Consider the following 14,608-nt stretch of genomic DNA (forward strand, 5'->3'; position numbering starts at 1 on the left):
CCTCACCGATGGGGTTGATGTCGAAGAAGTGGACGGGGGTGCGGATGACGGCGGCGAACATGGCGTTGTGCAGCGTCTGGGCCGAGCGCACCAGCACGTAGAAGATCATCAGGCTGCGGGTGAAGCCAAACAGCACGGCGCCGCCCGTCAGACCTTGACCGGGGAGGGGGAGGGGAGGGTGTACCAGACCAGTACCAGGATTAATGTGGCAAAAGAAAAAAAATGTTAGATACCTAAATATGTTACGTTCTATATATTTTATATGAAGGGTGGCTATTCTAGATCATATAAAATATAAAACGTCTTGGAGTTATTTCACACTTTTTTGTTTCTGACATACTCCATGTGTGTTTGTTCATAGTTTTGATGCCTTGAGTGACAATCTACAATGAAAATAGTCATGAAAATGAAAGAAAGACCATTAAATCAGAGGAACGTTTCCAAACGTTTGGCTGATAATGTAGGTGTCAAACTCTGGCCAGTGTCATTATATTTGGCCAGCGAGGCCAATACAAAATCACTTCTAGAGCTGCTGGCCCACTGGTATGATGCAGCACATACTACTAATACTACAAATCCCATGATGCTCTGCTTAATCAGCACAGGGCGTTCATTGAAGGGTATTATTCTGACTTAATTGGTTTATCGTCGTTATTTTATTTTCAAATTGATTATTAGCCCGTGGAAAAAAGGTTACTGTTGAAATTTAAAATTAGAAAACTGCAAATAATATTTTAAATATTTTTTTAATCGGAAATTGGGTTTTGCATGTGCGCAAAGTTAATTTTTAAGTTTGTTGTATAGTCTCAAACTTTGCTTTGTTCCATATTCGGGTTGAAGCAAAACTTGTTTGGATCCATATTAAAGCTTCACTGTTCTATCTGAAGGAAGATGTTTTTTTCAATTAATATCAACGTTGGACTGAGACTTTGTCCAAGTTTGAAATTTTGGCCCCACTTGTTTGTTTTAGTTTGACCCCCCTGCTCTACTATGTTATTTTAGACTGTCATTGGCTACTGCAAGGTTTTGCATATTTGCAAAGTGTAAATATGAACAAAACTGATTTATGAGGCCGGGTCACTGGGTCAAAAAAGTTCCCACAACAGGAGTGTGCAATACCTAAAATTGGAGAGCGGCCGAAGCCGAACCCCCCGACCCTGAGCGGAAGGAAGATTTCTGACCTGAATAAATGCCGAGGTAGAAGGGGAGGCTGGACTCTCCACCCGTGTGGTTTGCGTGGCTTTCTTTGCTGTCCATGGAGCGGTTAAAGAACTCCTCCTTGGCCCTGTGTCAACATGCAAAGAAAGCTGGTTTCATCAAGGCGAGCAGCTAAAGGCCAGTGCACTTCACCTGGTGCTTGGATTCACTCACCAGTACACCAGCCACCAGTCCTGCAGAATGTATGTAACCTATTAAAAAAAAAAAAAAAAAAAAAAAAAGGGGATAAATAATCATAAATAACCACCTTTACGAATTTTTAAAATTTGGGCCGGAGCAGCAGCAGATGGATGGAGTGTTTTGGTGAGCCGTCATACATCATGGGATATGTAGAAAACATGACAAAAAAAAAAAAAAGCATCGCAACAAAATCCGTGTCTTTGAAGCCCCACGGTGTTTAGCTCTTTATTGAAATGACCCTGAAAACACTGAAAACATGGATGGTTATTTTATTAATTACTTACTATTAATATAATTTCTTCAAGTTTGGCGGGCCGGATTAAAAAGCTCAACAGGCCACTTATGGCTTGCAGTAAAGGAGCAACAGGGCAAAAGCATCTGCCGACGTCAAGTTTAGCGACGTCGTGGCCGGCTCACCTCGGCTGCGACGCTGAGCAGCAGGATGAGCAGCAGCAGCAGGACGCTGCAGCCCGACGTGAAGTACTTGAGGTAAACGCGGCCGCTCACGTTTCCCTCCACTCGAGTTTCCTCGGCCATGGAGCGAACGGTCTCAGCCTGAGGGGGGGGGAGAAAAATCCTGTCACCTCACAGCACTGAAGATAGATCAGACTACGCCACTGGCCCAGGAGCGTCTCATATGTAACATAAGCAGAAGGGAAGCCCAGTTCTGCCATCAACGGTTGACGTTTGAGTGTTCAGAAAGCGTTTGTTACTATAAGGGTGGGGGGGTCTTTTTTTTCCCAATTGCTGTAGTTTTTGTCTTATTTTGAAAGAAACACCTCAGTATTAATTCTCCTAATCCCTAGCACTAGGTTCCAGAAACATTAACTATGCTACTTGGTTAACACTGATGTGATAGTCTTAATAATCCAGGTCTAATCTTTTACAATTGATACCATTGTAAACCCTAAAACAACCACAATGAAGGTTGTGGTCAAATTGAGCATTTAAACGTTGCACTCACGGTGCATCGTGTTTGAAAATACTTCTCTGTGTTATTGTGATCAATGCACGCTAACAACCAACAGACACCTATTTGCATGTGAGGATTCCTTGTTTTAGATAGATAGATAGATAGTTAGATAGACAGATAGATAGATAGATAGATAGATAGATAGATAGACAGACTGATAGATAGATAGATAGATAGATAGATAGACTAATAGATAGATAGATAGATAGACAGACAGATAGATAGATAGATAGATAGACTGATAGATAGATAGATAGATAGATAGACAGACAGACAGACAGATAGATAGATAGATAGATAGATAGATAGACTGATAGATAGATAGATAGATAGATAGATAGATAGATAGACAGACAGACAGATAGATAGATAGATAGATAGATAGATAGATAGATAGATAGATAGACAGACAGACAGACAGACAGACAGACAGACAGATAGATAGATAGATAGATAGATAGATAGATAGATAGATAGATAGATAGATAGATAGATAGATAGATAGATAGATAGACAGATAGATAGATAGACTGATAGATAGATAGATAGATAGATAGATGGATAGATAGACTGATAGATAGATAGACAGACAGACAGATAGATAGATAGATAGATAGATAGATAGATAGATAGATAGATAGATAGATAGATAGATAGATAGATAGATAGATAGACAGATAGATAGATGGATAGATAGACTGATAGATAGATAGATAGATAGATAGATGGATAGATAGACTGATAGATAGATAGACAGACAGACAGATAGATAGATAGATAGATAGATAGATAGATAGACAGACAGACAGACAGACAGATAGATAGACAGATAGATAGATAGATAGATAGATAGATAGATAGATAGATAGATAGATAGATAGATAGACAGACAGACAGACAGACAGATAGATAGATAGATAGATAGATACGTAGATATACATAGATAGACAGATACTAAATAGACAGATAGATAGACTGATGGATACTAGATAGATAAATACTGAACGATTCTACCTGCTGATACACCTGGGATTAGGCAGGCAGGCAGGCAGGCAGACACTGAACAATTCCACCTGCTGCGCAGCAGACGCTTTCGGTGTGAATGGGGGGTAAGAGTGAAGAGGTGGGTGAAGGGAGTCAGTGATGCACCTACCGGCAGCTCGTTGGCGTTGGCGGTGATCTCGGCCGGCAGCAGGCTGCTGAAGGAGCTGTGCGAGCTGTGCGAGCGCGCCGTCCTCTGGCTGAGCCCGGACATCTTGTCCAGGTCGCCCGCGCGGGACAGCTGGTCCTGCTCCTCGTCCATCCTCAGCAGGGACATGATGTCCATGCCCGAGTGGCGCAGCTCGCCGTAGGTGCCCTGAGCCATGATGTGACCCTGTGTGAACCAGGAGAGAAGAGGGGGGGGGGGAAACACTGTACATCAAACATTTCAACTTGGGGAGAAAAAAAATGATGCATGAAACAGAAAACTTGAACAAATATTTTTATTTCTACTGTGTGTTTTTGCATTACTCGCATGCAAAAACACACAGTCAATATGGCTTCACTGAAACCAGCTGTTTGGATTTTTCTATGTCACACGTCAAGTTGGTTATCATGATAGAGCCTCTGCACAATTATTGATTTCTTCATTTTTTTGAAATGGCCAATCACAAGCAACTTCAGGCCGAGTGGGAGGGGCCAATGCAACCGCGTCTTCCCCACGTGCACGTGCACGCGCACACGCACCTCCCTGAGCACCAGGATCTGGTCGGCCGTCCTCAGGTGCTGCAGCTGGTGCGTGACCAGGATGCGACACTTGTTCTTCAGCAGCCCGCACACGCACCTGTCGCCAGCGCAGTAACACACACACACGCGCACGCACACACACACACACACACACACACACACACACACACACACAGGTGTTAGGACAGAGCTGGACAAACCATTTGGTTCTCGCTCAAGTGTGACACGACAAAGAGACAAAGCGGAAGCCGAGCGCACTCCGTTTGAGTCGCCGTGCGCCACGCAGCCGCAGCTGAGAGCAATTTACGGCGACGCCCAGGAAGCTGCAGCACGCACTTGGCGGCCTAATCCGCGGCGCATTCCAATGTTACAGTCTGGCGTCAGAGTGCGAGGATTGTTTTGTGATATACACACGCAGAAGCGCATGCCGATACATTCCAACATCTGAAAAATAACACAAACGCGTCGAGAGTAAAAGCAACCGAGGACACTCAGGGCGGCTCTGCGCTAAGTGGCCAGAGGGGGTTTGTGCTATTTGTGGTTTCTCTCCTCATATCACATTCATCTTCTATACCCGCTTATTCCTATTCAGGGTCCCGGGGGGTCTGCTGGAGCCTCTCCCAGCTGTCTTAGGGCGAAGGCAGGGTGACACCCTGGACCAGTGGCCAGTTCATTGCAGGACAGGGATCCTCATATCACCTACTGTCAAATCTATTCTATGACATTCAAACCAGATCGGCGTGAGCAGTTAAGTCATTAACTGGCTCTAAGCACCTCCTGCTGTGTGTGTTGAATGAAGCGTGTGAGCAGCTTGCATTTGCGACTCACAAGCCCTGCAACACAGACTAGCATAACATAGCCGATGTTTTGTCCTGAGTCAAAGAACCACACCGAGACTTCACCTCCCCCTTATAGCAGCAGCGGAGGGCAAACTGGTAGACTGGTGGGGCCACGGTGGGTTGTAAAATGTGACAGAGGGGGACGGAGCAGCAGCAGATGGATGGAGTGTTTTGGTGAGCCACCTCATAGGAGGAAAAAATATATCATGTGATGTGTAGAAAACATGTTGCTTTGATGTCAAAAGAAAAAACAGTGTCTTTATTGAAATGATTCTTAAAGCACTGGAGAAATGGATGATATGCAGCTACTTTATGACTGACTTATGATAAATATAATTTTTTTTCAAGTTCAGCAGGCCAGATTAAAAAGCTCAACAGGCCGCATATGGCCCCCGGGCCGTACTTTGCCCATGCCTGGCTTAGAGTCATCAGTTCTCTGATCGTTGGTGCTGTCGACCGGAAGTCAAAAGAGGAGATGCATCCAAGGGAAGGGGGAAGTCTGGGGTTTGGAATGTTGGGACTATTTGCAGGTATAAATGCACAGGGTCCCTCTGTACTTTTGCCAAAGCAGAGTCAAGAGGACAACCGAATGGTTTTCACCTCGTTCGAGAGGCAGCAGAACACTTTGGACGCACACTCGCTGCTGGAGCAACAGTGCACTACGCAACGTACACAAGGTTCTGGGAGGGACTTGGCACTGAGAGGCACTCACTGCTCAAAGAGATGCTTCCCCACCTCGGCGTCCACGGCACTCAGAGGGTCGTCCAGAAGGTAAATGTCTGCATCTTGATACACAGCCCTGTCACACACACACACACACACACACACACACACACACACACGCGAAAGAACCACTTACTTATGATTCATATCGCGCATTCCAAGACAATCAAGGAAACTGCACTGATTGCACAAAGTATGGTATCATTAACAGGCATCATCATCTTCATCAATAAATCACTCAGCTCTGTTTCACTCTGCCATGTGAACACTATCAGCCTGATGTTAATGTACAACTCAAGTGTACATTAACATAAAGTGACCTGGCCAGGTTGACGCGAGCCCTCTGTCCTCCGCTGAGTGTGGCACCACGGTCTCCGATCAGGGTCAGGTCTCCGTCAGGCAGCAGCTCCAGGTCCTGCGGGCCCAGGGCAACTCATCAAATCATTTTGCAGGTCACGTTCACTTTCCATTGCGTCAGCAGTTCATTGCTCGAAAAGGAAAAAGTAAATAAAATGAAATGTCCCGATGGCGCGGCAAAAGCTCTGGGCGACTGCGCCAAACTCAGGGCTGTTACAACGTGCCAACTTTTAAGTGAGAATCGCAGACGCGCCGCAATCACGAGTCGTTTCAAGGCGTGACAAAAGGTAAAACAGGCGCGACCAATTTTTTTTCCCCTAGAGATGTTTCTGCTTTACATACTGAGCTTCCCGTTTATTGAAACGAGGCGAGCAGAAACAAAACCAGGCGCAAAACAAACTTCTAGCGCTGTGCAGAGCGAGGCAGACATGCCCCAGCCCCTAAACATATTGTTGCTTTTATTAACCAGCGCACTCCACACGGAACTTTTCCTGAATGCTCAGGATTTCTGAAGTTCCGTCCTCCGTTTCTTTGATCTGTTTGGTACCGACTGAAAGTCAGGAGCGAGGAGCTGAAACGCAAAACATTTTGTGACGCCTGCGGCAACGGATTCAAGCGCAGCGGAAACCAACGGCTCCAAAGTGTGCAGCCTGCAAGAATAAAGGCCGAACCAGACAGACAGACAGACAGACAGACAGACAGAGGGGCAATCTCAGCCTCTGCCGCTCACCTTCTTCAGGGCGCACGCTCGGACCACTCTTTCGTACTTCTGATGGTTCATCTCCTTCCCGAAGAGGATGTTGCTGCGGATGGTTCCAGGAAAAACCCAGGGCAGCTGGGCCGCGTATGTCAGCTGTCCTTTAACCTTCAGCCTTCCGGAGTCGTGGGGCAGCTCCCCCAGGATGGCGCTCAGCAGGGAGGACTGTCAACAAGCGCGGGTGTTTTTCAGAAAGCCTGGAAAGCAGGGTTTATTTGGGCAGCTTTGGAGCCCGCCACTAATCGCGAGACACAAGAGACACAAGCGCAGACGAGGTGAGAGTGTGAATCCCAGAAACCAACCTTTCCTGCCCCCACCGGGCCGATCACAGTCAGCAGCTGGTGCGGTTTGACGGTGAAGGAGACGTTCTGCAGGGATGGAGCGTCCAGACTCTGGGGACGAACAAACACGATGGCGCTGAGTAAAATCTACAGCAGGAGTCATCAACGTTTTTGGCCCGGAGAGCTGCTTCAGAGGTAGTGCAACTAGTTCGATGCACTGAAATAACACATTTACTCAGTTAGCCTTGACTTATACACTAATGTTTGGACACATACTTGTGATTCAATGGTTTTTTCTTTCATTTTCATGACTATTTACAGTGTAGGTTGTCACTCAAGGCATCAAAACGATGAATGAACACACGTGGAGTATGCATTAAACAAAAAAAGTGTGAAATATCTCAAACAAGTTTTATATTTAAGATGGTCTACAATAGCCACCACCCTTCATATAAAATACATATAACATAACATATTTAGGTATTTAACATTTTTTTCTTTTGCCACATTAATCCACATGTCTTGCTCATATATTTGATGTCTTCAGTTTGTATCTACAGTGGAGAAAGTAGTAAAGATAAAGAAGAAACAGGTGTGTCCAAACTTTTGACTGGTAGTGCATCACATGACAGGTCGTCATCGTAAATGAGAATTGGTTCTCTATTGACCTACCTGGTTAAATAAAGGTTAAATAAATAAATATAATTATTAATAACACTGATCTATGTGGAGACACTCATCAGCTTAATGAGTTCTCAATAATCATCAACAATGACTTAACAAGGTGGAATAAAATTGAATTGTAGACGCAGCTCAAGGAGTTGTTATTTTTGAGAGAGAGGGTGGGGGGGCAGGTCGGTGACGCCGGATCGAAATGAAACACATCCACTCAGAATATTTCACACCTTATCCCAGTAGCAGGTCAGCTTTTCCACCTCCACGCCGTTCTCCTGCTTCTCTCCCAGCCGGGGCCAAAAGTTTTGGCTCTCCACCTCGTCCAGCAGCAGGAAGTTCTGGCAACAGGGGTGAAAGAAAAAAATGTGCAGGTTTTTTTCGCCATACACGCAAAATGTGCCTCTGACATTGACCTGTCTAGCTGAAGTTAGATTAAAGACGGCTGTGAGGAATGCAGAACCAGGGCTTCCGCCCCCTGGGCCCCGCCGCCTCAGTGATGTCCCCTCCTCACATAAATCAGTGCGACGGTTCACGTGTTAGAATGGGGCCCAGGGGGGAATGTGCTTTAAAGTTCTCATTTCCATGATGCCAAGAGTACATTTGAAATGAACAAACAGTAGGAGTTGAAAAAATAAAAAATAAAATAGTGCTACAGGAATTGAAAGATCAGAAATCCTTAAATTGCTAAACAACTTCTACAAACTTAATAAACAGCCTGAGTGTTTGTCGTTGAACTCACGCTGAAGTTACTTTCAGCACAACAGTTCTCACAAGCAAAGAAAAGGACGAGCGCAATAGAACAGAATAGAGGAGAATAGAAATAAAATGCTGGCGCTCGAGTGCTGAGCAGCATCACGCAGCGGGTGGCAGCGGGCCCACCTCGATCCTCCGAGCGCTGACGATGGTCTCGGACAACTTCTCCACAGCCAGCGGGAAGAACAGGGTGACCGTCAGCTTGACCGTGCCGTAGAGGGAAACGGTGACGAAGACGCTGCTGGCCGTGACCGGGTTGCCCAGCACCACGTGGATGGTGAACGTGGCGAAGACGATGATCTTGCTGCTCGCAAAGAAGGAGGCCATGTTGAGCCCCCGCAAGTAGGAGCTCCTCAGTATCTGCCTGATTTCTTTCCTGGGAGCAGAGGAGGCACGGGGAGAATCGTCACCTTTTTGGACTCCATCGATCACCTGGAGATGAGCCCAGCAATTAATGTCCCACAGGCTAAAACGCTGACAGCAACAGCAAACTGCTGGAGATCCAAAAAGCTGGGATTCAACCCTGGACACCCATCGTTCTAATGAATTTAAAGCTTATTTAAATGTGTAATATTTGGAGGTATTGGAGAGGAAACAGCGACACCCAGTGGTCACACTTTAGATTGCCGTGTCTTTTGCTGTCCCTCCTCCTCCTCCTGAGCTTGCCAGTTAACTACAGTGGTGGCCTGAGCACCCAAACATTGATACCTTGTCCGCCGTCTTCTTCGTCGGTTTTCTTGAAGATGCGACCGTTCACCCTAACTACGAAATGTGCTGTCAGATGGGTTGGATTGTCCACACCAGGCTACCTTAGAAATATGTTGGTGTAAGATGGCAGCTAACTGTGAGCAAGACCATTGCTACATTTACATTCTTATATACAAATAAGAACCGTTCTATGGGTAGGAAAACCACATTACTTTAATTGGACTGCGATTATACACGATTAATGATGCATTTAAGGGCAGTATGTCAAACTTTTGAAGAACTCAGGGGTTTAAGATGGAAAAGCAAGAAATCAAGAAAACAAACACTACGTTGTAATTAACGTCTCAGCTTATGGAATTTACGGAGCACACCTGCATGCGGGGACATGTATAACTCTTTACGAAGCCAACCCACAAAACAATGTTATTGCAGAGACAGAGGATCCACTCAACCTTGCATCGGTGTTCAAGTTTCTCACAAACTCAAAGCTCTCCCTTACGACTGTTACGAAACAAACTGACAGCACCTAAATATGAACATCCGGACACAGAAAACTGTTGTGGCTGTTCTTTAACTTTTCGAAAACTGCATCACAAGAAAAACAACAACAAAACAAAACAAACAAAAAAAAACCCCGCCATGGACAGAAAGACGGCTGTACTTAAGAGCACAGGGGATAATCTTGGCTGACCTGGTCTGGTGGAGGTGACAAACTCTACTCTGTGAGCCAACACAAGCACACGTTGGGTAACGTGAACCTTGTGCCTGCTCTCCTTTGTTATGACAAGATAGAAAGCAGAGTGAGGTGAGGTGGGGTCTCCTGTTTGTGTTGGTTTGCGCTGCGCTTCCAAGTACAACACAAACAGACGGCGTAACACTGTTGTAGGTGAGTTGTAGGAGACAACGGATTGGTGTTGGATTAACAAAATAAAATCATTATTAGATAACCCTTCTTATGATTATTATGATGATGATGATAATGATGATGATGATGATGATGATGATTATTATTATTATTTTATAATAATAATAATAATAAAATAATAATAATAATAATTCTTTGCCACACTGAGCGCTCATGAGAGTTCAAGCCATTTCTTCGGACAAAAAAAAGCTGCGGGACCAATTAGACCGCACCGTGTGATCCAGGGGGAATGTAGACCAAACGTTTATTGCAGCTGTCTTAGTGCCAAAAAATGGGGAACGCTTCAGTGGACAAGTCAGTCACACTAAAAACCAGACAAAACGGCCAGAGGGAGCAAGATCGGAATTGAGCCACCTCAGCAAATTTCAGACCAAAGATTGGAACCCATTTCATTCTCCCCTGCCTCTAATGATTATATAGGAATGCTTTCAATTGTTGTGCTCTAACGATACAAAACAAGGATGAAATTGGGTCACAAAAAAGGAAAAATATTAAAGATGACATACCACTTTCGGACTTTGATGAGGAATTCCTCTGCCGTGTCGCGACAGTCGGTGACAATAATTAGGCGCCGCAACACGCAGAGTGTTTCCCGTCTGCCTACCTCCTGACGGCGGTGACCACAGCCGAGAAGGGGATCTCCCACGCGTACATCTTGATGATCCTGATGCCGGACACCACTTCGTTCATGATGCGGATTCTGTGGTCGGCCAGCACTGCCGTTTTGCTCCTGGGAGGTGGAGTTCATAATTGCAATGAATGAAAAAAAAAGAAAAAAACTGGACAATCTATTGGCTCCCAGTTTCTTTCGGGTCATTTTATTTATGCGGAGCTTCTCAGGCGGACTCACGTTGCGAAGCTTCACCGGCCAAATGAAAATGACCAGCCTTTCATTTTTCACCGCGATGATAAGACGTGGCAAGATGAGACTCTCGCACTTACCTGAATATGCCAAACAACTTTCCGAACCAGGTCTGGACGGGCACCATGAGGGTGATGGCTGCCAATCCGGCGAGACACGAGGGGCCGATCTCATACCAGAGCAGGCCAATGATCACCACAGCCTGGATAGGTGCCAGCCACAGGTAGTGCAGGTTGAGTGTAATCTGTGAAATAGACAAGTGAAACAATGCTTATTGAAAAAAAACACCTTCTTTTTCACTACTGTGGTTCATCTTGAGGCACTCACAACTCTGGGAAAACACAGTGACATAAAAGAAAAGGGACTTTGTACCTCGTCAAAACGATTGACATCATTCGACAGCAGGTTAACAATTTGCCCCGTCGTGGTGTGGCCCATTGACTCGCTGCTGAGACTCAGCGCCTGGCGGACACACAAAACATCTTTTTCACCGTCGCACTTCTTGGAAATTTCTGCCAACGCAGGGCACATGCTGAGCGACTGACCTTCCTGTAAATGAGGTGACAGATGGCCACCCTCATCTTCATGCCGGTCCTCAGGACCAGGTAGTAGTAGACGTGCTGGAGGACGGTCAGGGCGAAGGCGGACAGCGACAATGCGGCGGCGTAGCAGTACACGGCCACCAGGCCGCTCTGGTCGCCGGGCTCGTAACTTTCAAAGAACTGGATTATTTTCCACAGCAAGAGCGGCTGCACCACTTTGATGACCTCCTGCAGGGGTGGGGGGCAGAGGAGACAGGCAGGGGCGGGGGTGAGGCGTCACACAAAACACGCCTTTCAGGAAAAGACTCTTTTATAATGGAACACTTTGGTAGTGGAGGAGATAAGACGGCCGCTTTTCCAAATAGGTGCCGGGGAGGAGGCAGGAAACAGTCACAGCAGCGATTCCACACAGTCAGCCGACTGATATCTCAGACCGAGATTAGATAGCAGCATCGTGAGTGTAATGAGTTTACAAGTAAAAGCGCTTTCCAAGAAAGCTCACGCGTAACAGAGGAGCTAAGGACTACAGACGACACTCTTTCTCCTCCCGCCTGCTCCTACCAGAAAGAAGACAAAGAGCCCGGCCACCGCGTAGGACCTCCCGTAGCACTTGATGAGCACTCTGGAGAGGGCGGGCTTCTTCAGCGTCTTTGCCGACCTCTTCACTTCCAAATCCCAACATCTGCAAAACACATCCAAATCATTTTACTATGTGTGTAAGCAGTGCTCAGGAGGAGTCATTTCAAATAATTTTCTTCTTTCATCTGCCTACTGGAAGAAGAAAGAAAAAGGTGTGCATGAATTATATATATATATATATATATATGTAAATAATAATTTCAATGATTTGAAACAGGAGATCCTGCACACCTGAGTGCAGCAGAAGCAGTGATAGAAAATGACAGATGGATGAAACGGGGGACAATCTTCCAAATCATCTTTTTCGGATCATTTTTAGATTAAGAGTCATGGACGCAATTTACACAATCGCCATTACAAATAACTAATAATTAACACAATTATCTTAATTATGCCCTGTAATTTTGACACCACAGCAAAAGAAAGCAAAAAAAAAAAAAACACAAATGCGCTGAGTTCCGCACCGCTGCAGCTCCTCTCCCAGCGTTTGGGAGCGATCCTCTGGGAGAATTCGGTACATGTCGCTTTCCTCCAACCTCTTCTTCTTGCCAAGATGCAGAAGCGGAGTTAACCAGCTGAAACACACAGAGCAGTAAGAGGTGAGGCAGTCTGGGCATGCAGGGAATCTAATGAAGCTGTCTAAACCGGTAGAGATGTAAAGGTGGCTGCAGAGAAGACACTGCAAAGCTTTTTGTCCAACATCCAATTTCATTTTTTTTTGTCTTTCCTTGATATTTTGTACAAACAAACAAACAAACTTCATTTTCATCCCTACCCACCCACGGACCTTGTACTGAACCACATACAACAAGGTGGAGGTGGAAGAAAAAATAAATAAAACACACGCAGCAATAGAATCAGAACTGGGAACAGAATCATGTAAACGTATGTAAAAGACCTAATGAGAGAAAGAGAACAAGAAAATCTGTATGAAACAATTTTCGTTACAATACTGAGGGACAAATAGCACCTTAAATGGAATGAATGATACAAAATATCATATTGGGTATGGCTAAAAGTGCCTAAACTCAAAGGCAACAAGTGCTTGTATGTCAATTTCATGTTGGAAACAAAAAGGAAACATATTTGTGCAGTAGAGTAAACAAACTGACTTCATTTTCAGTCACTGTCGGGTTGCGTGCTACCTTGAGACCTTGATGTGGTGAGACAGCCATGACAAAACACTATAGTATGAATGACCATTGCCATTACTCATCAACTATTCTTCTAAAAACTATTTTTATTTTTTTTTCCTGGTGATTGACTATAAAACTCTCGTCCTGGCATTCAAACATCTCTTCCTGGTACACGACTTCATCTTGTTGCAGTTAGTGTTTCTTGGAAGGGAGGGGATCTTCATGGTCCCCTTCCCCCACGCATGCAGCATGCAGCCATACCATTTGAGGCACATGCAGTGCAAAAACCCGCATACCTCTGAGCTGACAGGTTGGCTGGATCAGAATGTTCTTTACATTCATTTTACAGTCACGTGATGTCAGACTTTGAAAACTATATAAAACATGTCCTTGAAGTCATGCACACATTATAGTAACAACAACAACAATAATAATAAACTAGTATAAGGGCCCATTCACAAAGTGATGAATGAAAAGCTCTAGTCGGTGATAAATTACACCCTTCAAATAAAAAAATATACCTTTACCACTACTTGTATATTTTTTAAAAAGCCCATGTACCGGCACATTGAATTCCTCCCGTATCACCGTTCATTCAAGCGCCACACAGTGCCCCGTGACGAGAGAATACTTCACCATAAGAAGACTTTGGAGAGCAGTCCGGCCGTGGCCAGCGGGTTGTGTCTGCACTCGTCCTTGGGGTCGCCCGCGGTCATCTCGGCATCTGCTCGGGTCGGCGGCCTCCCGCAAGCACCAGTTACACTCCCTCACCAGCAGCCCGCAGCTCGCTCAACATGTGAACACCGAGTCAACAACTCCAAGTCCGTCAGGATGGTGCCCCAGAGAGGCGTTCAAGGGTTCAACTCCAGCCTCGGGGAAAAGAAAATACCAAACAGCGCCCCCTAGCCAGGCGGCGCGGTAACGCCGTTGTTACAGACATATTAACACGAGCGACACGCAGACAACAACCACAACCACGCGTCAACCCTACAGCGTCTTACAGTTGCAGATATTTTCACGCCGGGTCTTTTACGTACAGTCAAAGACTTCGCCGTCCGAGCGGTACGTGAAGGCGACACCAGCGCGCCAAAACTTTTTCCGCGCCCAGCAAGGCGCGAGGCCTCACGTGACGTTCCAAAGTTCACCATCGCAACAGAAACAACTTGGTAAATAATAGCAATAAAACTCTGATCACCGCGAGCGCAGTGGAAACCAGAAAAGACTTCAAGTGTGGAGGGCACGTACTCTTGCAGTTCTCTAAAGCCACCAGCAGAGGGAAACAAGGGAACATAACTGAGTGCAGCAGCTCTTG

The 14,608-nt window shown here is 45.6% G+C and overlaps 1 protein-coding gene across 1 annotated transcript in view; it reads right to left on the reverse strand.

Annotated features, from left to right (window-relative positions):
* LOC142903612 (ATP-binding cassette sub-family C member 4-like) overlaps positions 1 to 14,125 on the reverse strand; it is a 28,378-nt gene extending 14,253 nt beyond the window's left edge. The window contains exons 1-19 of the mRNA XM_076049358.1: positions 13,933 to 14,125; positions 12,625 to 12,735; positions 12,083 to 12,203; positions 11,525 to 11,749; positions 11,352 to 11,441; positions 11,060 to 11,223; positions 10,722 to 10,847; positions 8,611 to 8,860; positions 7,962 to 8,069; positions 7,078 to 7,167; positions 6,749 to 6,940; positions 5,982 to 6,076; positions 5,651 to 5,737; positions 4,100 to 4,196; positions 3,525 to 3,746; positions 1,816 to 1,953; positions 1,372 to 1,409; positions 1,182 to 1,285; positions 7 to 153 (exon numbers count right to left, since the gene is read on the reverse strand). Coding sequence (XP_075905473.1) covers positions 7 to 153; positions 1,182 to 1,285; positions 1,372 to 1,409; positions 1,816 to 1,953; positions 3,525 to 3,746; positions 4,100 to 4,196; positions 5,651 to 5,737; positions 5,982 to 6,076; positions 6,749 to 6,940; positions 7,078 to 7,167; positions 7,962 to 8,069; positions 8,611 to 8,860; positions 10,722 to 10,847; positions 11,060 to 11,223; positions 11,352 to 11,441; positions 11,525 to 11,749; positions 12,083 to 12,203; positions 12,625 to 12,735; positions 13,933 to 14,012 — 2,485 coding nt within the window. The 5' untranslated portion in view covers positions 14,013 to 14,125. The remainder of the gene's footprint in view (positions 1 to 6; positions 154 to 1,181; positions 1,286 to 1,371; positions 1,410 to 1,815; positions 1,954 to 3,524; positions 3,747 to 4,099; positions 4,197 to 5,650; positions 5,738 to 5,981; positions 6,077 to 6,748; positions 6,941 to 7,077; positions 7,168 to 7,961; positions 8,070 to 8,610; positions 8,861 to 10,721; positions 10,848 to 11,059; positions 11,224 to 11,351; positions 11,442 to 11,524; positions 11,750 to 12,082; positions 12,204 to 12,624; positions 12,736 to 13,932) is intronic.
* Positions 14,126 to 14,608: the final 483 nt, after the last annotated feature.

The sequence above is a fragment of the Nelusetta ayraudi genome, unplaced genomic scaffold (genome assembly GCF_046127955.1).
Source record: "Nelusetta ayraudi isolate G7.1 ecotype Tasmania unplaced genomic scaffold, CSIRO-AGI_Nayr_v1 ptg000114l, whole genome shotgun sequence".
NCBI lineage: Eukaryota > Metazoa > Chordata > Actinopteri > Tetraodontiformes > Monacanthidae > Nelusetta > Nelusetta ayraudi.